At 41.3% G+C, this 27,668-nt stretch overlaps 1 protein-coding gene across 2 annotated transcripts in view; it reads right to left on the reverse strand.

The window, feature by feature from the left end:
• The window catches only part of ARID4A (AT-rich interaction domain 4A), a 46,401-nt gene extending 29,004 nt beyond the window's left edge, over window positions 1-17,397 (reverse strand). For both annotated transcript variants that reach the window (XM_063399599.1, XM_063399598.1), the window contains exons 1-9: window positions 17,296-17,397; window positions 16,623-16,684; window positions 15,308-15,418; window positions 12,909-12,974; window positions 11,988-12,078; window positions 2,465-2,544; window positions 2,270-2,364; window positions 1,563-1,695; window positions 143-222 (exon numbers count right to left, since the gene is read on the reverse strand). In XM_063399599.1, the coding sequence (XP_063255669.1) occupies window positions 143-222; window positions 1,563-1,695; window positions 2,270-2,364; window positions 2,465-2,544; window positions 11,988-12,078; window positions 12,909-12,974; window positions 15,308-15,418; window positions 16,623-16,628 (662 nt within the window). In that variant the 5' untranslated portion in view covers window positions 16,629-16,684; window positions 17,296-17,397. The remainder of the gene's footprint in view (window positions 1-142; window positions 223-1,562; window positions 1,696-2,269; window positions 2,365-2,464; window positions 2,545-11,987; window positions 12,079-12,908; window positions 12,975-15,307; window positions 15,419-16,622; window positions 16,685-17,295) is intronic.
• Between the last annotated feature and the right edge of the window lie 10,271 nt (window positions 17,398-27,668).

Here is a 27,668-nt window from a genome sequence, read left to right on the forward strand (position 1 = left end):
TGTGAATGCCAAACGTGTCCATCCAGCATTACAGAAAACTGTCCCCTTTCCTTTGGGAAGAAATAACATCTCCAGGAGCAATGTGTGATGAGTTTCCCAGTTTCCTCCCACAGATATCTAATCAAAGTGAGCTGGCACTTACAATTTGGAATCTGCAAAGGATCGAACTAAACACTGGTCCTTTTTCACCGTCACGTCGTCATTGCAGCTCGGTGACACAACCTGGAGATTCAAATAAAACATTACTTTATCAAAAATAAAGAAAAAAAAAAAGCTGATCCTGAAAGGAAAGAAAGATAGACTGCAGGAAAACTGAAGTTTTCTGTTTCTTCTGTTATAATTCCAGTATCAGGTAAACAAACCTGCTTCAGTTTATACCACTAAGGCCAAGAATAACAAATTTCGAGAAGCAATTTACCCCAAATTATTGACTTGTTACATGCAAGCCAAAAAAATCTAAAATTTCCTTTGAAAATTAATCTACTGAGGTCACTTGTTCACACAAAATTTTTTAAAAGCATTTATTTAAAAAGTCACGAACTCACTTATTTTATAACAGCTTCAATTTTTGGCATTTAAACTGAGACTTAATTTGGTTTTTTGGTTTGTTTTGTTTATTGAGGTGTGGATAATATAAACCACTGTGAAATCCAGCACATCCTTCCACAGCAGTATCATCTCTAGGTCTAAAGAAAGTGATAAAAATGCATTTGCAGTATTTAATAAAAGTGCATCTGTATTGCTACAAACAGAACAAGTTTGCTTTGCTCTAGATCATATACAAGCTGAAAATGTTAAGCAAATATATGACTTCCAAGAACTTAACCCACCAGTTAAGAACCATGTTAAATAAAAATGTGTCATCAATAAAGGGAGGTACAACCAGAATATGTATAATACCACATTTTAAATTGAGGTACATACAGGTGGATAAGGCAGTGTCAGCTGTTCACCCTACATTACACCATGTCTGAAAATAACAAAAAGTTTTGTACAGAAAGCAACTTTTAATATGCACATATAAACTTTTCTGTGTGTATCAATAAGATGCAAAGTGTCTGCCTTTACAATGCAATTCTACTTGAACTTGGATTTATTTAATGTATATTTATTATCAGCAGTGGCAATGAACAGCTGTATCATTTGTTGACAGCCAAATAAAAATAAGCACTAACATCTGCCCCTAGCTGACCACTGGTACAAATGTAAGCATCAAAGGAAATACTATTTCATAAAACTGAAAACCTAGGGAAAAAGACCATTACATCTAAAAAAATTAAAATCCCACTGCAATTAAAATTCATCAATCTAGATCCTCTTAAATTGCCTGGGAGTGCACGTCCTAACATATTTTATTTTTAGAAGAAAAGTATCATTACACACTGATCATTTTGTATGCAGTTCTAAAACACTTTAACGCCACGAAACTGTAACTTACACACAAATGTTAATCTCTGCTTCCCTACTCCTCACAGATACTGAGAAACACTTGTATTTTTAGCAAACATGAGAGTAGAGCTTAGCCTGACTACATTCACAGCTTTGCTGCAAAAGGAACTCACCAAAGCTGGGTACCAGTCTGCCTTCTCTGAATTACAAGTCACACTCACAACCTTGCCAAGCAATTCATCGTTGAGGCGCCTCTTATCTTCATCCTCTTCTTCACTGCTTTCTTCTTCCTTTTCATCTTCAGTACTGAATTATCAAAATGTATAATATTTTAAAGTTGGTCTGAAGTTACTACTTGAAAACCAAAAAGAGCTTACAACAAGATTTTTCTTCATATTTTGCAGAACTTCAAAAACCGTTATGATTTTAAGAGCTGAAATTGCTTGAAATACAGTTAAGTATTAAGTGCACTTACTGAGTAAGAGGAATTTTGTAGGAATTCTTTCCAAGTAACAGTATTTTACAACAGCATCATGTTCAAATGGGAGACATGACCCAGGTTTTGATTGTGCACAGATATGAAACAAAGAAAAATGCTCTCCACCCCAAAAATTAAAAAGTATCTTCTTTTTTACTGTGTTCAGTATAAAGAAGGTTAAAAATCCTACATTTCCTATTTGATGAAAGAAGCATAAATGTTCTTAAGGGTACTACAGGAAAAAAACCCTTCAGTTTCATAATATTCCCAGCATACGACCATGTCTATCAGCTGTGCACAAAATTCAGGTGACAGAGCATTCAGACCATTGCAGCTTCAATGGGACTGCTTCAATTTCAGCAAAGGACACTAAAGGAAAAGGAGAACACTCTCAAAACTCACACAGGAAGAGAAGATCTTCTCCCTCGATTAGATTTCTTCCCAATAACTGGAGTTCCAAAGTGCTCTGGATTGGTTAGTGGCAGTTGATCAAGTGTCTACATGGAGAAGGGGGAAACAACAATGGTTTGCAATATCTTGTTACAAAAAAGATTAATTAACTATTCATTTTGAATTCCATGTCCACCATTGTCTTACCTCACTTTCTGCAAAGTGCCTTTCTCCCTTCAAGCATAATGAAGTTCGTCTCAAGGTCCTTTCATCACCGTCATCAAAAACTAGGGTGAAGCCAAGAAAACACAGCACAAACTGATCAGATCTCAATCCCACGTCTCCTGTTTATCTCACAATCAAGAACATGCTCTAAAACATCACTTTCAAGCCTAATTTACTCACTCTTAAGTTCACAAGCAAAAGGAAAGTCAGTATTCAGGATTCAGTCTTGGAATAGATTTTTACACAGAGATTCGAGCCAGTACAAAGTCAGGTTTTGGATGCAAAAGTCTCAATGTAATTCAGACATTCTTCTTATCAATACAAGTGCACATTTCAAACCACAGCCCCAGCTGCACACCAGTTACTATTATCTAGTAGCCTCTGGGTTTGTTTGGTTTTTTGTGGGGTTTTTTGTCCCACCTTATACATTTAATCCTTACTTATCATCATTCAATGAATACGGTACTTTTTACTTCTGGTCTTGCTATGAGCAATCCCACAAAAAGATCAATGGAAAGAAAAACAAGTTTCTGGTAAGTTTTTGCTACACTGTTAATGCCATCTTACAAACAGATCAAGACACTGGAAACCTGCAATTCCAAGTGTGACCACTCTGTAAGGAATATTTAGTGCACATCCTGTTGTGTTGTATCTCACAAACAGGAAGCTCCATCGATTTCCATCTATACACAGCAGAAGAAGGCTGGAATGCTCTGAGACTGCTGCAAGCTTTCCCTGAGAAAGATCTGCTCTTCAGTTTAGATAAAACCTCTGCATGAAAATTTCCCTGAAGAGAAGGAAAGCAAAGTTACCAATTCACTCTGACTCCAAAGAGCAGAGCCCAGGTGGCTGCAGGCTGCAATCCCAGCAAGGTACAAGTTTATTTGTATGGGGTCAAAGTGCAGAACAGAACACTTCTCTGTATTTAAACTACTTGAAACAGGCTTTGTGCACTAGTAAAAGGAAGTTTCAAGTGTTGTGCATAGCAGTATGGTAATTTTGGCATACTTATAAAATTAATTAAGATGGATAAGATAAACTTTAAGGTTCCTCCATTTTTAGATTAAATACTGCTGTTGTATGCTCCATATGCTCCACAACTGAATTATCTTAATGGCTCACAACACTTGTACACACAAAACAATTAACTTTTCCCCCTCCAAAAATCTCAAGCTACTGAATTTTCAAAAATAATCATTTTAGAGGACAAATGGTTGGTGAGTGGCAACAGGTAACTTGATTGAAAAAAGGCAAACAGAACCTAATACTTGACAGTAGAACTGAACTGCTTCTTTTTATTTATTAGCTCCAAAATTGGAAGCTCTACCTATTTAAAGCTAGTCCAGTAGAGGGATAAATCAAGTAAATTGTTTATAACCCATATGACATATACCAGTGTTTCACCCTTAAAAGATAAATGTTATAAATACTGACGGTTAAGTAAAATACCCTCAGTAAAATACACTAAACTCAAGACACATGAGGAAATTATGACAATCAAGAGTAATTATTTATATTGTGGACATGTACAAAACACCTGCAACTGCCAGCGTAGCTGCAGAACTCAAAGCAAAACATCCTTGCAGAACAACAAAGTGTAAAAGAACAGCATAAACAGAAAGATATCCTTACCTACATAAGTGATCACTTTAATAAGTTTCAATGGAGAAAGGATAGCACCATTTGTCATCCAAAAATATCAATTATTTGAGTTACTAAGGTGGAGCCAAGTAAGGAGTCTCTCCAATTAATCATGATGCTTGAAGTATTTCGTAATTGCAGCTACTTCAAACTTGCTTCTCCTCGAGGGAAAACACTTGACTGTGCCTTACTGAAAGGGCAATCAGAAACTCACACTGATAAACTCAGCACCTTTGAAAATACAAGCCTTTCTTAAACTAAATAGGCCTTGTGTTTCCATCTCACTCTTCAGAAAAATCTGCTGCACCAAAGTCCTGTTCATATTCGTGTCACCCCATGTGTGACTCCTTAATGCCAGTCCTAGAGGATTTAAGGGAATGTCTTTGCAAGGCACAGTATCAAATATTAAGGATTCTGTAAATACAAGCAGTAAGGCAGATGGCACAGTTTTTGGCTATGAGATATTTTGAAGCTGTGATAGCAGTCGTGTCAAAAGAACTTAATACACTCTAAGCTGCAAATTCATTCCACTTTTTAATCTCATCCAGAAGCAAGGCTGTTTAGCTAAAATGCCTAGAACTAACAATCAAACTAAAAACTTTTAGATGCATGTTGAATAACTTGTATCAATTACTTCATTCCTTCAGCAGGTTATTACTACAACTCCGAATCCTTCAACAGCAAAAATCCTGAATGTTGTGTTTTAAAAGGAAGAATTCACTGGGCAGGGAGAGGGCAGGAAACAGGAACAGAAGACAAGGAGACATCTCCCCATCCACACACACAGTGAAGTCATCAAAGGATGTGTTTACAGCGTCACAATTCTCATCTCTAAAGAGGAAATTACAGTCCTGCCTCTCCAAAGAAACAAGGGTGAAAAAGCAGAAGCCCTTCAGGCCCTCCCATTGCCTCACCTTGTGGTGGGCGGGGACTTGCTGGGGCAGCAGGGTGCAGCAGCTGATTTCTGGGCAAGGAGGGATACAAACTAGCCAGGGAACGCTCACTGCTGCACAGCAGTCAACAGAACATCAGGGAAAGGGAGGGAAGAAAAGAGACGCTGCTGCCCGGCAGAGCCCTTTCCTCCAAACATGTTCCTTAATGAGGAACACTGACAGAAGGGGAAAAGAGATGAGTAAGCAGCACAACCTGGAGGAACAGCCTCTGCCATAATGCTTGGTCTAGTCCCAAGAACCGAGTCCAATATACTCCATACAGAGCATATTGAAACAGTGACAATAAAATGGAAATGTTCAGAATTTTGCTGCATCTTGATCTTGGCTATGAGGATAGGAAAGAAACAGAATTATGATTTTCATGTTTCTGAAAATCTACACAAGCCTAATCTATGACAGAAAAATAAAAACAAATTTCCCAGCAGTGATCAATACAACACTTCAGAAGAATTAAAAAAAAAATGACTGAAAGTTCAGTACCTCAAAAATGTACTAAAAAGTGCAACTTTAAACTCACTATTGATGAGCTGGTGTCTTTCATTTCCTGTCTGTAGCAGACTTGTATAAACCATCAGTAAAAATCCACTAATCCTGTCTTTACAACAAGGCCGTCTCAAGTTTGGTTTTCATGTATTAAAATATATAATATTAACAAGTCAACTAATCAAAGTCATAATTGATTAGGAACTGTGAAGAAGCCTGTCACAAAATACTACAAGATCAGTTTGACTATATCTTGTTTAGAAATGTATATATAGCTATGTTACAAATAGATTTAAGAAAAAAAAAAAAAAGACAGAAAAAGGAGAAGAGAGCAGAACTTTACAGAGAACATCCTCATAGCAGTTACGAGATGACTTCCACAGAGCCATCAGTGTTACCAGGGCAAGGCAGTTCTGTGACACACAAGAAAAAAACCCTCAAGCTGCATCTTGCAAACTTCAAACCCAACGAGTTGTGTTACTGCTGCTGCCCAAACCAAGACAGATTTGATTCTGCACTGCACTGCAAGGATACAATTCTGTCTCATTTCCCAACCTACTGAGAAACTTTTAAGTCACCAAGACAATGAAATGAAAGTACATCCTACAAATTAAAGCTCTTCCAACCTCACTGTGCACACTGAATTATTCTCATTGGCTGCCTGGCAAAGCAGCAATTTATGAACTACAAGAGATTCCGTCTGAATATCTCAACTAATGTGTGCAGATTTTGCAGATATTTGGGGTTCAGCTGTGGAAAAAATACAGAAAGTACCAAGAGCTGTGCAGTGCTTCTTGAATGGCCTTGTAGACAAGGGCTGTACCACTGATTCATCACTGTGAAATGACTTAAGAGCAAGTTCTGCACTGTATTGTGCTACTGAGAGACCACACAACCCAAATTTACTATTTTTAAATGATTTTAAGTGAGCCCAAGTTCCTCTTACAAAAATATATTTGAAATATCCCAGAAAACAAGGAAGTTGGAATGGCCTTTGAGTCCACTCACAGAAAACTATCACCTCACAGACAAAAGCCTGCTGCCTGAAACTTTTTTTTCTGAAATGTTAATCTTACTATTACACATAAAGAAATCAGAGGAAAAAATCTACCTCCTTGCTTTCCCTAGAGTATTGTTTGTACACAATTTTAACATATTTTTAACTCTCAGCTCACATAGTAACAAAGGTGGTTTTAGAAGCAAGAGTTCGATCCAAGATTTGTAACAAGGTCCTACTGTTAAAATACTATTTTTCACTACAGAATCTTGTTCCTCTACATACCTGTTGCCTAAACACAACACATAGTGCTGTTCTTTTTTTCTAGATTCTCCAGAGAGCAACCAACAGAGCTACTGCACCATTTTTACATGTCACAGGTGCACTTAACACATCCCATAGGCTTTGGACAAATACAGAGTTTCCTCAAAATCCACACCAGAGAATTTTAAAGAGATAAAGAAGCAATTTATGGTGGGCCATGGTGGAAGAGCACACCAGCCAAGCGGAGACAAACCCCTGTGGTTTTGGACTCCTGGCTGACACATGCACAGCCCAGAGATGATGTTTCTGCCACGTGAACTCCACAGGATGCTGGGAACTGGTCAAACCAGCCCTGCAGACACGACCAGTGCCTGACCACTGCACAGGAGAGGTGCTGGGCAAGCTCTGAAGGGACAAACCAACACCTCTCTGGCAGGGATGGGCTCAGCTGGAGGCACTGAGAGTGGAATAAGAGCTCACAGCTGTAGTGGACCCAGGGCCAAGCCTGGTTTTCCTCTTAGCATAACTATATCCACAAAGTATCAGAAAAAACTTCTGTTAAAAATAGGAAAATGTGATTATAAATAGCACCTGTTAGCAACCCCGCTCCTGAAGTCCTGGGACATCAATGTTGGTTCATTTGCTGATAAATATCCTCAACATTCTGAACTGGAGTTTTCAAAATCCATGGAACATGCAAGATGACTAAAACCAAATCCTGAGCATCTTTAATTTCCGTGACCTCACCCCAGTAACGTGAAGTGATGCAGTTGGTGGCTGAAAGTGCACTTCATTCCCAGAACAAGCAGCCAGGTCTGTAACTCCTCTCAGCACACACTCAGCTCAGCATTTCCTGGAAACTGCCACCATGATTACAGGAGAGGAAGAAGCCACCAGCAGAGCTGTGGGGCTCACTGAGGTGCTTCAGAAGTGTCTGAAAGGTGTAAGTCTCATAAAGTAAGGAATCACATTCCCTTTCACTCTAAACAGTACATAAAATCCTAATAACTGGCAGCAAGGTCTGCTAGAAACTGCAAAGACCTCTCGCTGTTTCCCTCTCCTATTTCATATTCATTTCAGAGGAAACATTACTGAAAGTTAATACATGGGGGTTTTTCCTTCTTTAGGAACACTTTTCCACTATTCTACCTAGCAAAAGACAAGGCTCAATGTATTTGATCTGTTTTTATTCAATCTTGTTTAAAGTTGTAGAAGTTATTATATTACATTATAAAAAGAGACATAAGCATACACGGATTACTGACCTGAGTTTTGTCAAAGAAGAGATGATGTGGGGCAATATAAACCAGGCCATTCTAACAATTCCTGGATGCTTGCTCAAATTAAATCCTATTTCTCACTTTTATATATATATATATATATATATACACATATACATATGTATATTTATATATATAAAACATCACTTCTAATTGTGTCCAGAAGTAACAGAATTTTTTTCCTTCAAAGAACATCTACATATGGATTTCTGTTTTCTGAAATTCTGGTAGTGCTGGTAAGACTCAAGGCAGAGTGTGAGAGAAGGAAAATACAACTATGCACTTTGTAAGGTGTGGTCTGGGTTGAGGTTTCTTTGTTTGTTAGTCATTTCAGACATTATTTCAGTATTTACCTGAAGCATTTTACAAGTTAACAGAGAATCAGGTGGATGGTACACTCAGTAAACTGTAATTCAAACCTTGTTCAGCTAAAGCAGATCTGACAGACCATTTTAATTCTATGCAATTATCACCTAACAATATATTCAGCACTTCAAAAGCATCAATGCAGCACTTTGTAATTTCTAAATTAAAGAAGTTCAGTATAGATAACTGCATTCTAAAGACAAACATCATCAAATCATTGAAACACTTAGTAAAATCATCAGGTCCAACTTAGCCATTTGTTAATCAAAGAACTTAAACCCCTATTAGTGTCACATCACTTTGACACTGCCTTGTGCAGTGACATTTCCCAGACACTTTTAAACTTCCACTCCAAACAGCTTTTGCTTCTTCACCTGCTTATACTGAAAAGCTGAATTTCAAAGGTGATTTCAGAAGTATTTCCAAATCACAGCTGAAAAGTTCAACAGGACTACATGGCTAGATTAACATCATTATCATATAAAAAGAGGTCAAAAAGTGATTCTGTTCAAGCTACAATAAAAATAAAGCCTTGTTTATTCTGGGTACAAGAATATCATTAATAGACAGGAGATACTGTTCAAATACACAAACTGATCATCACTGTGACTCCTGCATTACAGTGGTGGCAAAGCAGCCTATTACAGCAAACTCAGCACTTCCACTGCTTCAATTTATTGATCAAAGCAAAGTTGTTCCAGGTGACTTTTCCCCTGAACATCCCTACATGAAACAGAGAACCTGACATGCAAAAGTGAACATCATCACCTCTCACAAGATACACAGGCAGTTTGTTTTGGTGCATTTTTTTACACATCTGTACTTAATATTCTGAAAATGTTTGCCTGTATATATTACTGGTTTCACCAGCCAGAGATCAGTTTGCTTTTAGATCACTAGGAAAGAAATGTTAGGTAACATAGAGAATAAACAGTAAGGGAAATGCACAAAGTACTGAAATACAAGCTTTCCCTTGTGCTTTCTATCTCAAAATGTTCAGAAGGCATCCTGTAAACCTGCAGTCTGGTTAAGCCACTTTCCTCTCAGCTCTTCAGCTGTGATGCACCAGTCAGGAAGGCTGTGGAGCAGCAAACTCACCAGCTATTAAAAATCAACCAATTCAACTGTTTGCTTCACCAGCAACATAAATCTACACCTCCCATCTATCCAAAACTTTCTGCAAAGACGAAACGGAAGCAGCAGGCAAAAGGTGAGGCTTATTTTTCACATGCCAGTATTCCTGTACTCAACCTAGAACACTTTCTCAATTTTAACTGCAGAAGAATCACGATGCAAACTCGATGATCTGCTTGCTCTGGTGTCACCTGCACTTTCCACTCCAACAAGCAACCCACCACATTGAGCCAACAAAAATGTTCCTGAGATTTCAATCCAACAATTGCAATTGTGTTTTCATAGTTAAGGTGCCAAATAACAGCTCTGCATGTTAATTTACCATAAGACTACTTAAATCTCCCCTGAGCTCCGAATTTTTACAAAATTCTAGCAGTCTTAACAAATTTGCATATGGAAAACATATTTTATTTTCTCCATTCTGCCTGTCAAAAATATTATTTGGAGAAAAAAAATTACAGTAGTTAATTAATACATTGGTTCAAGTTTCTGAGGAACTGCACTTTAATAAATGTACAAAGTAAAAATCATGGCATGCATGATTTCTCTCTTACATAATTGGGGAGAGTTCAACAAGTTGTTAAATATAAACAACAATCCATTAATACAGGGCAGAGCATTTATTCACTGTTCAGATTTGCTGCTCATCAAGTAAAGATTTTTTGGCAGAAATGCACTGCTCAAAAAAAAGGGGAAAAGAAAAAAAAAATAAAGAGAAAAAAAACACAGACAAAATTCATTCCCTGAACATGGGATTTCAAGTTCACATGTCAAATGTAAGAAGACAAATGTCTTCTGGCCCAAATTCAAACAGAATTAGCTGAAAGTGCTACTTGAAAACTGAAATAAGTTAGGAGTTCTACAATTAAGATGCTAACTCATAAACCATGAAACTGTTAATGCAAGACTGTGTTTCTTACCACTTCTGTTACAGAATGGTGAACCTCTGAAAATCTATAAAGAGAAGTTAAAGGTCCAGTGCTCTACCTCAAGTATGTCACATTACAGTACTAAACTAAGTAGATTTTAAATCTTCTGCACTTCAAAATAATCCTGCCTTTCCTCCCTGACCTGACATCCACTACAATTTTACAGCAATGTTATAATCCTGAAGAAAAAGGCAAAGAACTGTGAGCTTTGTCAACCAGCTTAGAGTTAAAGCACTCACTAACAATAATAATCATAAAGCGATAAATCCTTCTAAATTATCTGCAGAGCTTTATCCTGATCCCACCAAAGACAACATAACCTCACCTACTGCAAAGGAAATGCTGAATTACTGAAAATACCTTCTTTAAATCTTAAAAAGGGGTTAATGAACCAAAATAATTAAGAGTTCATGGGACAGAGGACTCTTCAAGAGAGGATGGAAGACTATGAAGTAAAGCTGAATACATTTGGTACCCAAGGCAGCTAATGAGAAACACAGAGGTTAAATTTACAAGTATTAATCTCCAAAGCAATGCCCAAGAGTAGCATGTACAGGACAATTAACAGGAGCATGTTCCTTCTAGGCAACTATTAGGGAATAGAAGGCTCCACTGCTGTAAGCAACTCGTGCAGAAAAAAGGATGGGTGCTTACAAAGCTCTGATTCAAATACTGTCCTTTTATATTTGCTTATCTACAATTGAATATTGCTGAGTTTTGTCATTCTGTTCTTAAAGTTGTTGCAGAAAACCTGGAGATCAGAATTATTGAAAATAAGGAAATTTGTCTGACAATGAAATCTTGTTCAACACTGACATTTCACTGACCCTGCATTCTGACTTTCTATTTCAATAACTGAACACACCATGAGCCTCCAACACGAGGAGAAAAGTAGTTTTCTATTTCCCTTTAGATCATTATTTGAAAATTTTATTAAAGGAAAGAGCTATGCACACTATAAATGAATATCTCTTCTTTTTATTGTGTGGTATGTTGATTCTTTTCTTAAAAAGAAACAGATTCTGTCTTCTGTTGATACTATCCATGTTTTGTGTACAAGCTTGCATACAGTGCAAGGAGGTTCATCTATTTCAGTCATTCATTTCATACCTCAGGTTTTCAGCTGGAAGAATGATTTTACAAGGTTTATGTCTTAAAATCTGCAAAAATTATTCTGAATTTCAGTGAGTGCAACCGCTACCATTACAGGTACATTATGTCAAATAAAACTTGATTATTCAGCCTTGCAATTACCTGTGCAAAAGCCTCCCTGAACATCAATTAATTATTATCCTACTTGAAATGGAGAAGGAATCAAGATATGGAAGACTTTAGAAAAAGTCTCCTCCAAAAACTATCTCAGATCATGCAACAAGATATAATTACTGACTCTGTGACCTATAATTTGAAATATATTGTTCAAAGATTACAGCCCATAAATGAAACACAGCCACTCACCTACAGTGTACCAACTGGCATCTGTCAGCTTGCTGATAACTGCTTCCTGAAAAGATCCATCGGGCATTTTGGTTTCAACCATTGCTCCAACCTGCAACAAGGAGCAGCTCAAGGTTACCTGGAAGCCCACGCTCAGGAAATTGAGAGAAACACACTGATCCTCCCAGCAAGGCAGATTTGCTTTTTAAGACTTAGTTTAGCTAATTGCTGCTTTGCAAGTTTAGTTACTGTGCAGGTAAGTGGACACTAAAGCACTGAGAAACTCAGAACATCTAAATTCAGCATGACTTCATCTCCTCAAGAAACAGAAGGCCAACAGAAAACAAATATCCAAAGTCATTAATTCATTAGTGAAAATCGGTCAATTACTGCCATTTCTTATATTTTAAGCACAGTTCCACTGTCAGCTAAATCAGAATTTCAGAGGCAGCTTTGGTGTTCCTGCAGGAGCAACACAGAAAAGACAAGTACAAGCAAGATGACCTTCTCTGGAAAACTCTATTTGCATTCAGTGTTTGTAACACAGCTCTGCATTTTAGCACACAACTGTTATACAGAATGAAAATACAAACAAACACCTTTCTAAATAAAATACATAAACTATACTAAAACACTGAGTAATTGTATTTACTCTTGTCTAATAGGCTTGAACATGGCTCGGCATTCCAGTTGTTAATTACTTCCGAGAAGTTTCAACATTTCATTATTTATAAGAAGTTTTGCATCTTACAAGAAGACACAAAATCCCTGTGCAGGCTACAAAAATGAAGACTAATTCCTCAGAACCCATCTCATCTAAAGTGATGAGCCTCCTTCTGTTGATTTCAATCCTGAAGAACAGGTGCCCACCTAAATAACATGAAAATTTAAGAGTTTTAGAAATTTATGTGATTACCAAAGGAAGGCATGCAATATACATACTCTTAGAGGTCCTTTGACTTGGTCATCTTGCACTAACTGAGTTGAGTTATCCCCCTTCAAGACCACCTGAAAGATATTCATGAACTTTTTAATGCACATCTGATTTCTTAATAGCACAAAAAAACCACAAGAAAATGTATACATATCTACACAGATAAAGATGTTACTATCCACATTAAAATTATCAATTAGACTCAAATGTTACTCAACAGAAAACATTTGGCATGGCCAGTTTTACTGACAGGAAGTCCCAAGCATCACATCTAATTTTTAATCTGAAACATCACAATTAAAGAACATAGCAAATCAAACATCAGTCATTCCAAAGCAAATACATTTTTAGGTGAGTTTAGAATTTGACACAATCCAGGGCAAATCTGGAACTGGGCTTCCAAAGGAGAAGATAAAGCAGTGTTTTTTCTTCTCTCTGATTCAACTGCAGCATTTCACTAACAACTTTAAATACTAAAAAACAACCAAAATAAAAGCCTCTTTCTATTAAAAACTTCTCAGAAAATCACCAGACTGGCTGTGATAACAGCATTTCTGCTGCATTGAGCACGTTTTTATGCCAAAGATGTGGAACACTAGCAATGTGATGAAAATAAGGATCAGTTACAGTGTAAGTAAAGTCTGCTTCTCCCTTTAAAATCCTACAGTCTAGAAGGGAACAGTGAGGAAACAGAGTGAACCTCAGTCTATGCAGCTTAATTTAAAAAAACCCAAAATTTCTATTTGTTTTCAGGAACCAAAACTTCCAGGAGCTTGCCTTGAGAGTGATGAGCAATTTTCTGGCTTCCTCAATCATCCTCCAAGCACAGACTACACTGGAGCTGTATTTATAAACACACCACCAGTGGCATGCCAAAACAGCACGGGTATTAACACACGTGCAGGTTAAAAAAGCACCTTTTGCTGATACAAAATTTAAAATATAAATTGCAGAGGGATGAGTTCAGGTTGTCCTGCTGCTCAGGAAAAGGCTACCGGACATTTTGGACTTTTTGCACTCTTGGCAAGCGTGCCAGGGTGTGCCTACACACTCTTAATTACAGTATCAGGCTTAGCTTGTTAAAACTTCTATTGTTGTAACAGAATTGAGAGCCAGCGACAGGAATTTCCACCAAGTCACAGCAGCCTCGTGTAATTCCAAATGTCATTGTGGAGTAATAAAGCATCTGATTCTAATGAGAAAAAGAAACTCCTACCTATTAACAGGCTAAATACTCTAGCAGACCAAAGATGGAGACAAAATCAAGCTTGTCAGACCTGCACGCTGCTTCCTACAGAGCTTCTCATTAACACAGATTTCAAAGAACACCACAAATTTCCCTAAGTACTCATTAAGAACAGGCAAAAGACTCCAGTATCTGAATTACATTTTCTTCTATTGATGAAAAGCACTCTGATAAAGTGATATGATCTATATATGTAACTGAAGAGGCTGATGGCTTGTTCTACTTGATCTAAGCATTAAAGCACAGAAAAGCTTGGATGTAGAGTTACAAAAAGCAGCTTTCACCTCAGTTTGTTGGGGATTTTGGGTCACTAATGCCTTATTTACTATCTTGGAGAGCAGACACTAAAGTAGGAAGTGGGGAGACTTTGGCAAGACTAAGAAGAACAACAACTTCTACATTTACTTTCAATTTTAACTTGCATTTAACAATGTTTTATTCCTATTCTCACACAGCGGCATTTACAACAGTACTACAACACCAAAATGACAACTTTGTCTTTTGTTTTGGCAAAAGCCCTGTAAATGTAAATGAATGCTATGTGCCAGTACTATCCATGCACAGAAATTCAGCTGCAGCCAGGGCATGCTGCTTCAGAAGCTGCATCAAGATGCTCAAAAGTTAAGTATTACCCTGGGTATTGCTAAAACCTGGCCTAAGAAACAAATTGCTGCCATCTCTCTTACTGCTGACTTATTTTTGCATTGCCTTTTCAGTTCCAAACTGTAAAAGTGAGAGTGTCAGTTGGTATGAAATGGAACTTTTGCTTCTGAAGAAGTTGCTCTTATTCCTAATTATTCATGTAAAGCCATAATCCTGTATTTGTGCCATCAAAACTTATTGCTGGGAAACTGATGCATTCGGAAACAGAAGACAAATGCAGTCAGGAAAGAAGGAGCAAGAAAGCTCATTTTTGTTCCAGCATCCCACTAAGAAATAAAATAAAAAAAACAACATTTCCCCCAAAAATGAAGAGGAAAAAAACACACAAAAAAGTCCCAAAACAAACAACAAAATATTTTAAAAATCCCATTTAAGTGTCGTTTAAAATTCATACAGTGAAGTGATGAACGTTTTCTAATCTTCAGGAGTAAGACCTCCTGTGACAGCCCTTTCAGCACAATGCTTTACCAAAATGAGCAGCAGCCTCAGCACACTTACCTTGACTTTCACAAGCCTTTTCACCGTCTTAATCTTTGCCTCGCAGAAGGCACCACGGTACTTGGCACTGACATCAGTCCCCACTGTCAGGTAGGCAGGCTCATCTGCTGCCTGGAGGGAAACAAAAACACAAAAACAAACTTTACCTCTTCTTTACAGTCACAGCTGCATTATTATGTATTTTATTTTACACCTAGACTTTTCAACCTGTTGACTTTTAATTGATAAACAGTGTCTGTCCTTGAGATTGTCGTCACGGAGTTCTTCAAAAGGGGAAATAAATCCCCAACAAGTTACAGGAAGTTTTGGGTCGTCACTGATGTTGACACACCCCTCCTGTCAATTCACTGTCAGCCTCTCCCAGAAATGCTTTTAAAGGTATTCATTAATACTTGGGACACCTGCTTATAAAAAAGGCAACAAAGTAAAGGAGTGACTATTAATTCCTCTAGTTTCTGTACAAAAGGAAAACATTTCAACTGCAAAAAGGCAATATAACAGACAGCTGTATTTCTTCAGCTATAAGCAATCCAATGGCACAGATCATTTAAAACGTTTGAGATCAGTGTCATCCCAACACTTACAATTAAGTCTACAACATTCTATATATAGGATTTCTTTCCTGGTGACTAAAAGGAGACCTCTAGAGAAATCTGTTGCAATCTTTCAAACAGCTATTAACAAGTATTTTTCTTTCCTGGAATGCCTTTATCAAAACTTAATTGCCTGGGCATTTTTAAAGAGAAATATTCATCACGTTTTCCTTAACATGGACTTTAATACTCAACATTTCACTTTACTGTGCTCATTACAACTGATAAACAAGGACAAAATCACCACATTGAAAAGACAGGAAATGGATGCAGAATCTAAAATAAAATAGGATACGTATAGGTTGTTTTTTTAACTTGATATTTCATTCAACTCTGAAGGGAAAAGGAAAAGTTTTGTAAATTATACGGCAATTGTTGAGCCTTTGTACTGAGCAAACCGGCAACAGCAAAGGCGGGACAAAAGCAGTGGTTTTGCAAACTTGCCATAGCAGCTGCCGATACAGGAAGCGTTTAAAGACGGGAGCCCGAAGGACAACAACAACAACTCCGAGGCGATGAGGATGTTCCGAGCGCTCCTACACGGCGGTGAGAGCTTTAAATCACCTGCACCTCGCCGGGGAGCAGGAACAGCGCTCACAGCACGCAGCGAACCCCGCGTTCTCGCACCGCCGCCGTGCCCAGCCGGAACGCGATTAAAAATGAAATCTCCAGAGCGGCGGGCGAGCGGGGCGGCGATCCCCGCTCCCGCCGGAGCCGCCTACCTTCATCCTTAAGGGTTATGCGAGCGATTCCAGCTCCAGGACTTCTCCACGCACGGGAAACACTGCAAAACAAGAGCGGGGGAGGCTGAGGGCTGAGCGCGGGGCTCCCCGCGAGGGGCGGCGGGGGGAGCCCGGGCAAGGCGGAGGGAGGGACGGAGGGAAGGAGCCGCCGCCCGTCCCGGCCGCGCCGAGGGAGCGCGGCCGCCGCTTCCCGCCGGGCGGCCCCGCGCTCGGTGTGTGTCACGTCGCCATTTGCTCCGCGGGGCTCAGGGGCCGCCGCCCCCCACCCGCCCCGGCCCCCTCTCAACTTTCCGCGGCCCCGGCGGGCCCCCTTCCTCCTGCCGGACTTGTGCATCCCGCCCCCCGGGGCAGCGCCGCAGCCCCCCGGCCCAGGGAGCGCGGGGGCCGCTCCCGGGGATACCGGGACAGAGTTGGGGGGTCCCGGTCCCGGGGGTCCCGGTCCGTGAGGGGGGCGGCGCGCGCGCCCGTGCGCTCCCCCCGGGCGGGGGAGGGGTGGCGGGGGGGGGGTTTAAAGCGCAGCTCCCGGAGCCGCTTCGCGTCCCCTCCCCCGGGACGGCGGCGCGGCAGCCGCAACTCCGCCACCGCCGCCTCCTCTTCCTCTTTCTCTCCCCCCTCCTTCTCTCCCTCCTCCTCCTCGCGCGTCCCTTCCTACCTGCGAACTCCTCGTTCCGCAGCCCCCGCGCCGCCCGGGCCCCTCCGCAGACGGCGGCGGCCCCGGCTGAGCGCGGCCCCCGCTCCGCCCCCCCTCTCTCTCCCGCCCCCCTCCCCCCCCCCGCGCGAGCGGACCCGCCCCGCGCCGCAGCGCGAGCCCCAATAAACAAGCGGCGGGAGAGGGGCCGCTCCCATTGGCCGCCGCCCCGACGCCCCGCGCGCATTGGGCCGCCGCGGACAGCACCCCCATTGGGCCGCGGAGAGGCCCCGGGAGCACGGGATTGGCGGGCGGAAGGGACCGGAAGGGCAACGGCGCGATGTGATTGGCTCGATGCGGGACGAGCGGGAGGGAGGGGGAAGGACGGCGAGGGGCGGGACGGTGGCGGTGGGGGCGGAGCCGGCGCGCGCGGCGCGCAGGCGCGGCGGCCGCGGCGTCGCAGGCGCCATTTTGTGCGCGGCTCTTTCCCATTTTAGGCCGCGGGGAGAGGGAGGAGTGGGAGCGCCCGTGGGATCGGCGGAGGGAGCGGCCGGGAGGCTCATCCAGAGGCCCTCTGAGGCGGCATCGCGTCTCTTCCCGGCGGTATGGCCCCGTCGCTGGGTGTTGGTGGCGGCCCCGTTCGCGGCGGCGATGGCGCAGGAGCGGGCCCGGCCGGACCCGGAAGTGGAGCGGCCGCCATGGAGGCGCCGGGACCGCCCGCCGCGAGGGCGCGGAGCCGCCGGGGCGGCCCGAGCGCCCCGCAGAGACACACCCGGGGTGCAGGTAGGGGCTGCCGGCCCGCGCCGCCTTCCCGCGGGGGAGGGCGCAGCTCCGCCGCCCTTCATCATCCCCGTGACGCGTGTGGGGAGGGAACGCGACCGGCTCTGGCTGCTCGAGCGCTTCCCCACGGTTCCCTCTGCAGGAAGACGCAGCAAGGACAGGGATGAGCGGTGTGGAGGAGGCTGAGGGCTCTGTCTGGGAGGTGTGTGGGGTATTGTGTCTGGTCCTGGAGGTGCGGCCCTACGAGGTGGGATACCTGCACCTGTCGGAGTCCTTTGAGAGAATTTGGTCTTAAAGACGAGCTTTGACCTGGAGAAGTAGGAGTTACAGGTCGAAGCCTAGGATAAAACCATATGTTTTAATGTTAGTTTCACATGTTTGAACAAATTGTTGGGAGTTTGTTCTGTGGCTTATGGTAATACAATTGCATAGTTTCTATTCTTAAGTAATAGATCTATAATTTTTGTTCAAGTGACGAGCATCTGTTTCACAGTGCTCACTGTGAGCTAAAAGACTTTTCTCAGGCTTACCTAAAGCAACAGAGGGGAGACCATTGTGTTAATTTGATAGAAATATATAGTTAATTTAGGTATGGTTCCCATGTAAGTTCTGCTTTGAAGGTGGCTTTTGTATTTTTTTTTCTTAATTAAATCTGATGCTTTGGAAAGTGGCAAGTCATGGGAGAGTTCTCCAGTGAGTTCAGGTAAGCTCTGAAGGTTTAATAACGCACAAAGTACACAAATTTGTTTGGAATTGACTCAGGCGAGGCCTGATGTGGAGGAAAGGTCTGGAATTCTGGTGCTTGGATCTGGGTTGTAAATACAATGATGGTTGAGGAGCTCTACAAAGTGTCTAAAGGTTGAGGTATTCAGTGTTGAGGGAGCTTTGATTCTGTGCTGTAGTTTTATACAGTGGATAAACCAGAGAGTGTCTGAGGGGAACCTGCAGGAGACTTGGACAGGGACTTTGGGCAAGGGCACGGAGTGACAGGACAAGGGGGAAAAGCTTTGCACTGCCTGAGAGCAGGTGGAGCTTTCATATCAGGAAAAAATTCCTGCCTATGAGGGTGGGGAGGCCCTAGCACAGGGTGCCCACAGAAGCTGAGGCTGCCCCATCCCTGGAAGTGTCCAAGGGAAGGTTGGATGGGGCTTGGAGCAGCCTGGGATAGTGGAAGGTGTCCCTGCCCATGGCAGGGTGGTTGGAATTGGATGATGTTTTTAAGGTTCCTTCCAACCCAAACCATCCCCTGATTCTGTGAGTTAGAATCTATTATGTCTAATCCAAATGTTAACAAAACTTCCAAAATTCCATTTGCATGTGAACTTCTGCTGAATGTGTTGGGCAAATCCTGGCTTGGATTTGAGCTTTCCTGAGGCACGGTTTGTATCTCTGTACTGAGTGTAGAAGCATTCAATAAATAACAGTTTGTGTTTAAACTAATCAGTCTTGTTTCTGATTTCTAGCATAAAAATCCTGCCCCCGTGGGTGCATCTGTTACAGCCAGCACAATTAGGAGGTTCATGGCACATCACCCAGCGAGCTGCTGTGAGCAAAAGGACTTTATTTCTCTGGAGTCAGTGAGCAGGAGAGGTGATTTGTTCTTTTATGGTATTTTGAGCACCTAAGAGTGCCCAGTGGGCAGCTCAGCACAGCACAGATGTTCTCACACAGCTTAGGGATGATGTCTGGTGTCATGGAATGAGAACACTGTGCTTTTGGCAAGGCAGGAAAATTGTCTCATTTTGGTTTAAATGTTTTTTCATTGGAATAGGAACTTCAGGTCTTAAGAGGTGCTCCATGATGCTGAAATTCTTCATCCTAAATGTTAAGCATCTCTGAAACTTGAAGCCATCCTGGCTGTGCTGGATCTTTGCACTGTTCCCCATCCCCCTGTGCAAACCCTCACAGGGAAACTGTGGAAAGGAGGGGAGGAAATGAGCAGTGAAGGTCCCTTGGGTGAGCCTTTTTCTCATGGCTTGTTTTGTTAACTGCACAGAGTTAACAGCTGAGAAGCTCTAGAGTGGGACAATCACAGTAAGTCACTTTAGTATCTAATCTCTCTCTAAACAGGCTGTGAGGGAGAAACGTTTCATTTTTAGATCATTGTTCAAAGCAGCAGTACTTGTGTTATCTGTGCTTTATTAGTACCAAAGGTTTTGTAGATGCAGCACAGGAGATTTGCCTGGGAATGCATTTGAGTCTTAGCTTGAGCTAGTTAAGGGCTTCTTAATTTAAAGACAATTAAAAGCATTAAGGCACTCTAAGCACTGGTCGTTGGTCACATGGAATTCTAAGTGGTGGCTGTAAGTGAATTAGTAAAAATAATACACTTAAACACTTGAAAATGTGTTTGGTGTATTGGTTGCAGAATATACAGAAATCTTGCCCAGTCTTCCATATATGTGCCATTTGATAAGAAAAAGCAAATTTAGGAATGTCTGTATCTTACAATTCTCTTTATAAGAACAGCAAAGTAACTGTTGAATGTATCAGGCGGCTTCCTTCAGATCACAGATAAAGTAAGAAGATTTCTGGGATAAGTAAGATGGTTTCATTCTGTTCAGTAATCACATACTGCTCTTGACATTCTGCATTTTTTTGTAGATAAAAGAACTCAGAATATGTGTACAATTGCAGCCAAAATACTCTAGAAATATTAAAAATACTGGATCTTATTCTAACACTGAGCTTCTTTCTGTGTAGTGAAGTGCAGTGCCACTCTGTCAGACTTTGCAGTTGTTCAGGAGACTTTTAGCTTTTATTTATTTCCATTGTTTAGTTCTTTTTCTGTTAATGCTCTTCCCCTTGGAGTTTCTGTTTGTAGTTAAATAGGAACACTTTTGCAGATCCTCTGTCTATAGGGACCTGCAGTATTTCTGTACAAATTAAGGTCACGTGCTTCCCACAAAGCTTTATTATCTAAAAGATTGCAAACTGCTCAGAAGAGCATGGTAAGAAGTTGTGAAGTGCAGGTATAAAGAGGAAAAAATACCCAATAAATGTGAAGTTGACAGCAAAAAACTTCAGCCAGTAATAGCTGGATGATAAAAATGGAAGATCAAACCTCTCCTGGTCACGGAGAAAATTCTGCTTCACTGTTAAACTATCAGCGTTGAGTTCCTTCATTTTTATAATTGTGAGAGTGGGAAAAGAAAAACTGTTAAATGCTTACTTACATTTTCCCAGCTCTGGGGCATTCCTGTCCTCAAGTTCCTAAAATGGACATTTAATTATTCAAACATAACTTCGTGGTGATTTTAATCATGGCCTTGTGAGGGTTCCCACTGGAGAAGACACAAAGCCTGGTAACCCTCAGGAAGCCCAAACTGATGCTTTCTCTCCACTGAAGTTCAGTGCTGATTTCTTGGATGTTTTGCAGCAGTGCAGTGTCTTCTGGACATGAGTACCAATGAAAATATTTATGGTGTAGAGCACTGTCAGAAATACTTGTGTGAGAAAAATCTCAGAATTGGAATTTCTATCAGCTCTGCAAAAATAAGACTCACTCTGTAATTGCTTTTCCCAGTAACACCAGTAAAGCGATCCGTGCTCAGCTGGCCTCAGTGATCTCCAGGGAGGAGCAGCCCCATTTTTCCTGAATAAACCACGTCCAGACTTTGCTGTGCTTTGTGGCTGCAGGGCTGAGCTGCAGCCCCACGTGTTGCAGGGCATGCAGCAGTCAGTGATGCATTCAGTGAGGGTGCTGCTGCTTCCCCCTGCCCGTGAGCTCTGACACCTACCAATCTTCTACTGCCAGACACAAAATGTTCCTTGTTTTAGGACTGATTTGGTGATCTTGTGTTTGGACAGAACGAGAGCTGTGTTGTAAGAGGCTATTTTTATTCTTTCTGGTATGTAATTTTATGATAGCTGGCATATTTGTATCAAATGTTAATGTTGGCTAATTTAGGAGCTACGTGCTTATTGCCAGGGTTTACTTCAGCATGGATTCTAAAGCCAGTTTTTGCATGTTTTGGCATGTGGTATTAAATTATGTGAATATAGATGTTTAATTTCTATTTTGTTGTCTAATAAAGGGATGCAGCATAGGCGATTTGATGACAAATACACTGAATTTCTTGTATTATTTCTCAGGACTGCAAGTTGACATTGGTGACGATAGTCACAGCTATCCTGGGGAAGTCATGCAGTGTTGCAGAACAACTACACAGCACTGCAGGGAAGCTGAAGATTTGTGCAGCAGCTTTAATTTAGATGTGGCAGAGGATTCTGTCATCACCTGCAATCAAGTGATCAGCCTGTCTTTCAAAACTTGAAGTAGGTGCTTGAAGTCAGATTGAGAATTTAGTTACTGTTCTGGGTAGCACTGCTCACACAGCTGCTGAAGGAGAGTGTTCTTACATATTTTTAAAATAACACTTTGAATGCCAGCAGTAAAGGTGAAGGATCAGATCTTTACATTTACCTGGCATTAGTTCTCTTTCAGGCTTTCTGAATAACATTTTTCATGGCAGGCACAAGACAGTGGTCAGTACCAGAAATGTGTCCTGTGCATGTGTCAGTGCATTAACCATTCCAGGGTTGTAAATGTTAATTTTTTAACTGGCTTCCAAATTATCTCTGCAGCATGCAGCCTTTTTCATGGCTTCTGAGGTGTAAACCTTATTCCTGATGTAAATTCTTGATCTGTGAAAGTTTTGATCTTTCAAGAGGAGAAACAATGTTTTTTCTAAGGGACTGAAGGAATGTTTTGTCAGTAAATGCAGTCAGTTACTCATCTAAGACTGAATAAATTTTATGTTCCTGAAATAAACGGAAAACATTTAAACTTACACCTGAAATTATACCTTAAACTTATAAACTTATACCTTATTCTCTAAATAGTCTGTATTCTTCCTAACAAAGTCAAATCTCTAGTTTAAAATGACTGCTGCTTCAGTGAACTCCCATCTAAATCAAATGTATGGGGTAAAACTTGAAAGCAAAACCCATGTGGGTTTGGGAGTGGCAATTACTTATTTCATTGGGATGAAAACCAACCAGAGAAAAAGTCTTTGAAGTTCTGCAGTTGTATTTGAAGAACCTTACTGCAGTCTTCTGAGTAAATTAGGATGCTGAAATAAAAGACACTCCTCCGTAAATATTTAACTTCTAAGATTTACTTTGTAGTAACAGTGTGGTCACTTTTTCAGCCTTTTGTGTTACCACACTGGGAGTAAATGTTTACTGAAGAGGTGTCTAATGCTGCCCATAGCTGAGATAGGAGTTGCTGCTGACGCTGGAGAGCTGAAATGTGTGTTTCACTTTGGTATAGAGAACTAACTCTGGCTGGATTAATTTCTTACCTGTGTTGGATTCAGGGTTTGCCTCTTCTGCAGTAGTTTGAGTGATCAGTCATGGGCAATGTGAAGTAAGAATCTTCCCTGTTTATCCTTTTATCCTACCTGTTGCTAGTTTATCTCTTAGACTGACTTTTTTTCCCCACTGCCTCATGGTAAGATTTTTTGCTGCAGCAGTAGCCATGTAAAAATGTGCAAGAAGGAAATAAAGCTCTTATGAGCCATGTTCTCATGTACCAGTGGCTGAAAAAACTTGTGCAAGTGGCTTGCAAAACTCAGATTTTTACTAAGATGCATCTTTCCATACTTGTGGAGATAAAGAACAGGGTTCTAATATTGATGGTGAGTCCTTGGACATGGTCCACCTGCCAGAGTAAGGGTGTCTCAGGCTTGCCAGCACTGATAAGCTGGTGATTAAAAACACTTTATTGTTACAGATGCAGAGTGTAGAGCAACGTGATCCAGCAGGATCGGGACTGTGGATTCACAGTCCTTCCTGTAGCCCTGCAGAAGCAGTGTGTGTGTCCCTGAGGTGTGTCACTGCAGCCTGGCACAGACAGGGAAGCAGCAGCACTGCTGTGCAGCGTGGCTGCTCAGCAAAAGAAAGCTGCTGAGGGCAGTGATTACATAGCCTTTCTTCCAGGGCTTTTGCTTGTCCAAATTATTTCAATCACTGCAGGTTAATTTACTTTTCAGCCTCAGCTAACAAGACTGCAGTTGGTCAGTATTGATTCTTACTCAAAAGTATTAATGCCCTCGGTCTTTTGAATTAAATGTTTTGAGCTGTAAGTAGCTGCCGTTTGTGAAAATCTACAGTTCGGTCAGTGATTAAATTCTGATTTTTTTTCCTGCTCAGCCATCTTTTTCAAAGCTATTTTTCATTTCTCTGTGTCTTTTGGAGGCTGTTATTCCAGGTAGTTCATTTCCAGGTGGCCAGGGCATTGGCTGCATCAACACCTGACCTGTGAATTAATTGCCAGACTGTGCCGTTTGCAGGATTTTATCCCTTCAGGGATGAGCTTTCCCCTGGGTAGTGTCACCTCATTAGCTACAGCTGTAAACAGAGCTGTGTTGTGTGGCGTTCAGAACACTGACAGAGCCAAATACATGGCTTTTTAGAGGGTTTTGTTACTCTGGATCAATGGAAGATGCGTTTCTGGGAGTGATCTGTTGTCTCCTTGCAAGCAGCACAACAGGATACGCTGGTGTGAGGGTAGGCACAAGCACTTGGCTCTTGTTTAACCAACTGATGGAAAACACATTTAGCTACATTTTGGTTCTGCCTCAAGCAGCATTTCAGATTGTTTCTATTCCTGATGTACATAGGAAAGTGTTTGGGGGAAATAGGCTCTCACTTGATGGGATTTGTTGACTTTGAACATTCTGCTGGAGTAGCTGGTGCTTCCTGTGCTGCTCCTGTCACCTGTTAATGTAGTCCCATGTAATAGGTCTCTGTTCCTTCTGAATGTAATGGAAGGAGCAGATTTCCTGCTTTTCTAAAAACCCAGCAAACAAGATAAAATTTATCTTCCAAATATTTAGGCATCACTTGGGTGGGTTTTCGGGGGTGTGTTTGGAATGTATCAGGTTTTGGATGAATTAACTATAATTGAACCTACTCCTAATCTGGTGAAATTGGAATCCTAATGACTGATTTGGGATATGCAGACAATATGTGTACCAAATTATATCTAATTTTATATAATAGCACTAAAGCACACCACATTCTTTCTAAACCCTTGATTGGCTTGTTTTATCACATTGCCTAAAATGGTATTTTCAGTGGGCAGCTCCTACACTGTTTTTAGGAGAGACTTGAGGGGATTTCAGTTTTTCCCTGTGTCTGAAGATATGCATGTGTTTGGACTACAAACTGTGTGATGCTGCTGCCTGCCTCATTCTAGCTGTCCATTTTTGGTTGGCACAGCAACTCGTAAGAACCATTTTTAAACAACTGCTTCAGAGTCCTTTAATAGCAATGTACTGAAGATGAAAGAGCACTGTGGGGGTGGCTGCATCCATCTGGAAATAGGAGACTTGGTTTGAGCTCAGTTGTAGATCCTGTGTTCTAAAATACTAGAATGTATTTACAGTAAGGCAAGACTTAACTCTGGCACCACTTGTTTTCTGCAACTTTGGGTAATTGGACATAATAGGCAGCAAGATGCTCTATAGTGGAAAGTTACAGCAGTTGGTATCTCAAAATAGTTCTCAATTCTTAAGTAGAAAAAACTTCCTTGCTGCATGCAACTTGAAAAACTGGTGGGTGGAGGAAAAGCTGGTCCTTGTCTTACAGACATGCAACTGAAAGAAGAAAATGAGGGGGAGAGAACAGACTCTGTTGTATTTTTAGTGCAATTACAGCGTCAGAATTGTCATGACAATCAAAACTGTTTTTCTCTTCGTAATCTTTAGAGTGTGTACTTCATTTTAAGGTCATGCTAAGATGCATTATTAAATTCACTGGTTTGCGTTGCCTTCTATGGCTGCGGTTTTATCTTCAGGAAGAGACTTGCAAAACAGCCCTGGAGTTATTCCAGATCTCCTTCCTTAAGGATCCTGGGAGTGCACGGGCAGAGAGCATCCCAGGCAGTGCTGCATGCACATGGACAGTCACACTCTCAGCATGTGGGGCTCTAACCTCAGGCACTGAGCTATTTTTGGTGATGAGAAGTTACAAATGAATGACCCAATGCTTGGCATACTTCAGATCTGCATGAGACACATTCTGCTTGGAATGTTTCCTTTCTGAGAGTCAGCACCAAATACAGATGAGTAGCATTTCTTTGGAGATGGCCTCGAGGATGTCTGCCACACAGGAAATTTCACATATGGGTTATTCTAACAATCTTGCCGTCATTTCATCAGCAGTACTAGCAGTTATAAAGAGGATATTATCCAAGCCAGGAACTTTTATGGCCATATTAAAGTAGCATAAAACTAATTGTCTTGATGCAAATCTAAACTTGCTTTTTGAACTCTGCAAGTGCACTTTCATACTCCAAAATCTGTCCTGGTGCAGTCATGGAGATGGAAGTGAGTAAACGAGATACTGGAGCCTGTTGCTTTGTAATTTGTCACCTGCAGTTCACCTAGTCCCCTTCCTCATTCTCGTGAGCATAGCTGCTGTATGTGGACTTGCTGAGTAAATAATTGTAACGTGGAACGTGATATATCCAGCCTTAACAAACAGCAGAGTAGTGATTCATCAGGCTGAATAACAGCCCGTGGATGTGTGAGACTTGGGGAGGAAGCATCTTACTGAACAGGCTACTCTTGTGTCGTTGTTGGAGCTGTACTTGTCAAACACTCCTTGGGTGGAGGGATGACTTTGAGCTAAGACATGACCTGGTCTGTCCACTCTTCCTTCCTGCTGTTCTGTTTAAGCCCTGTGCTTTGGGTCTTAAGCAAGAATACACCACTGAAACCCTGAGCATGAAGTGTTTCAGCATGGCAAGAACTGGAATTATGCATTCCAAGTGGGCATTTAACTTTCTGCTGTATTATGTGTTCCCATAAATGGCCAGAGCAGGACAAAGCAGGTTAGCTGTGGAGCCTGAAGCAGCACTGCTGCTTTTCTGTATTTAGATGTGAAACTTCGCAGTGCTTTGGGCAGAAATAACCCAAGCAAGACTTGGAATCACCTCTTGCCCAAATCTCTAATTCAGAAGATTTCACCCTGCCATTTGCTTGCCTTGCAAAACATTTCCACAATTTAGGTACACTGAAGCTATAATTGACTATTTTCAAGCCAGCTATAAAAGCTGATTTTAATTTTAGGGAAGGGGATCCAAGCCTTACTTCTGCAGGAATGCATGCTGCCTGATCAGGTGTTGTTCTCTGGGCTTAAATCAAACTCCTGTCCTTAGATGTTGTTTAAGCCTGCCAGATATGGGAGTATCTATAACAGAACCAGATTTTCTTCCCCCAGTCCTGTAATTAAACCAGAGCCTCTGCTAAATGTAAGCTTTTTGATTGTCTGCAATTTAATATTATTTTTGCTTCTTCACCAAGTGATTTGCCTCAGACAGCTGTATATATTTAGAAAAAAAAAAAAGGTCTTCAACATTAATTAAAGTTTAATCATGCTTTGCTGGCCCACTGCATTTTTAATTCTTTATTTGATCAGTGTAGCCATAAGCCACTTCTTTCTTCCTGAAAGATTTCTTCCCCTGTTCAACTTCACTGTTTGACACAGCAACAAGTAAAGACTTCTCAGCAGCAAAATTCATTGAAGTTTCTGTTTAGCCTATCAGCTGTGGCCTAAATTAGTGAAACATTGTGATGGCTAATGCACTGCTGTATAATTAATTAATC

Source organism: Prinia subflava, chromosome 5, assembly GCF_021018805.1.
Source record: "Prinia subflava isolate CZ2003 ecotype Zambia chromosome 5, Cam_Psub_1.2, whole genome shotgun sequence".
NCBI classification, from domain to species: domain Eukaryota; kingdom Metazoa; phylum Chordata; class Aves; order Passeriformes; family Cisticolidae; genus Prinia; species Prinia subflava.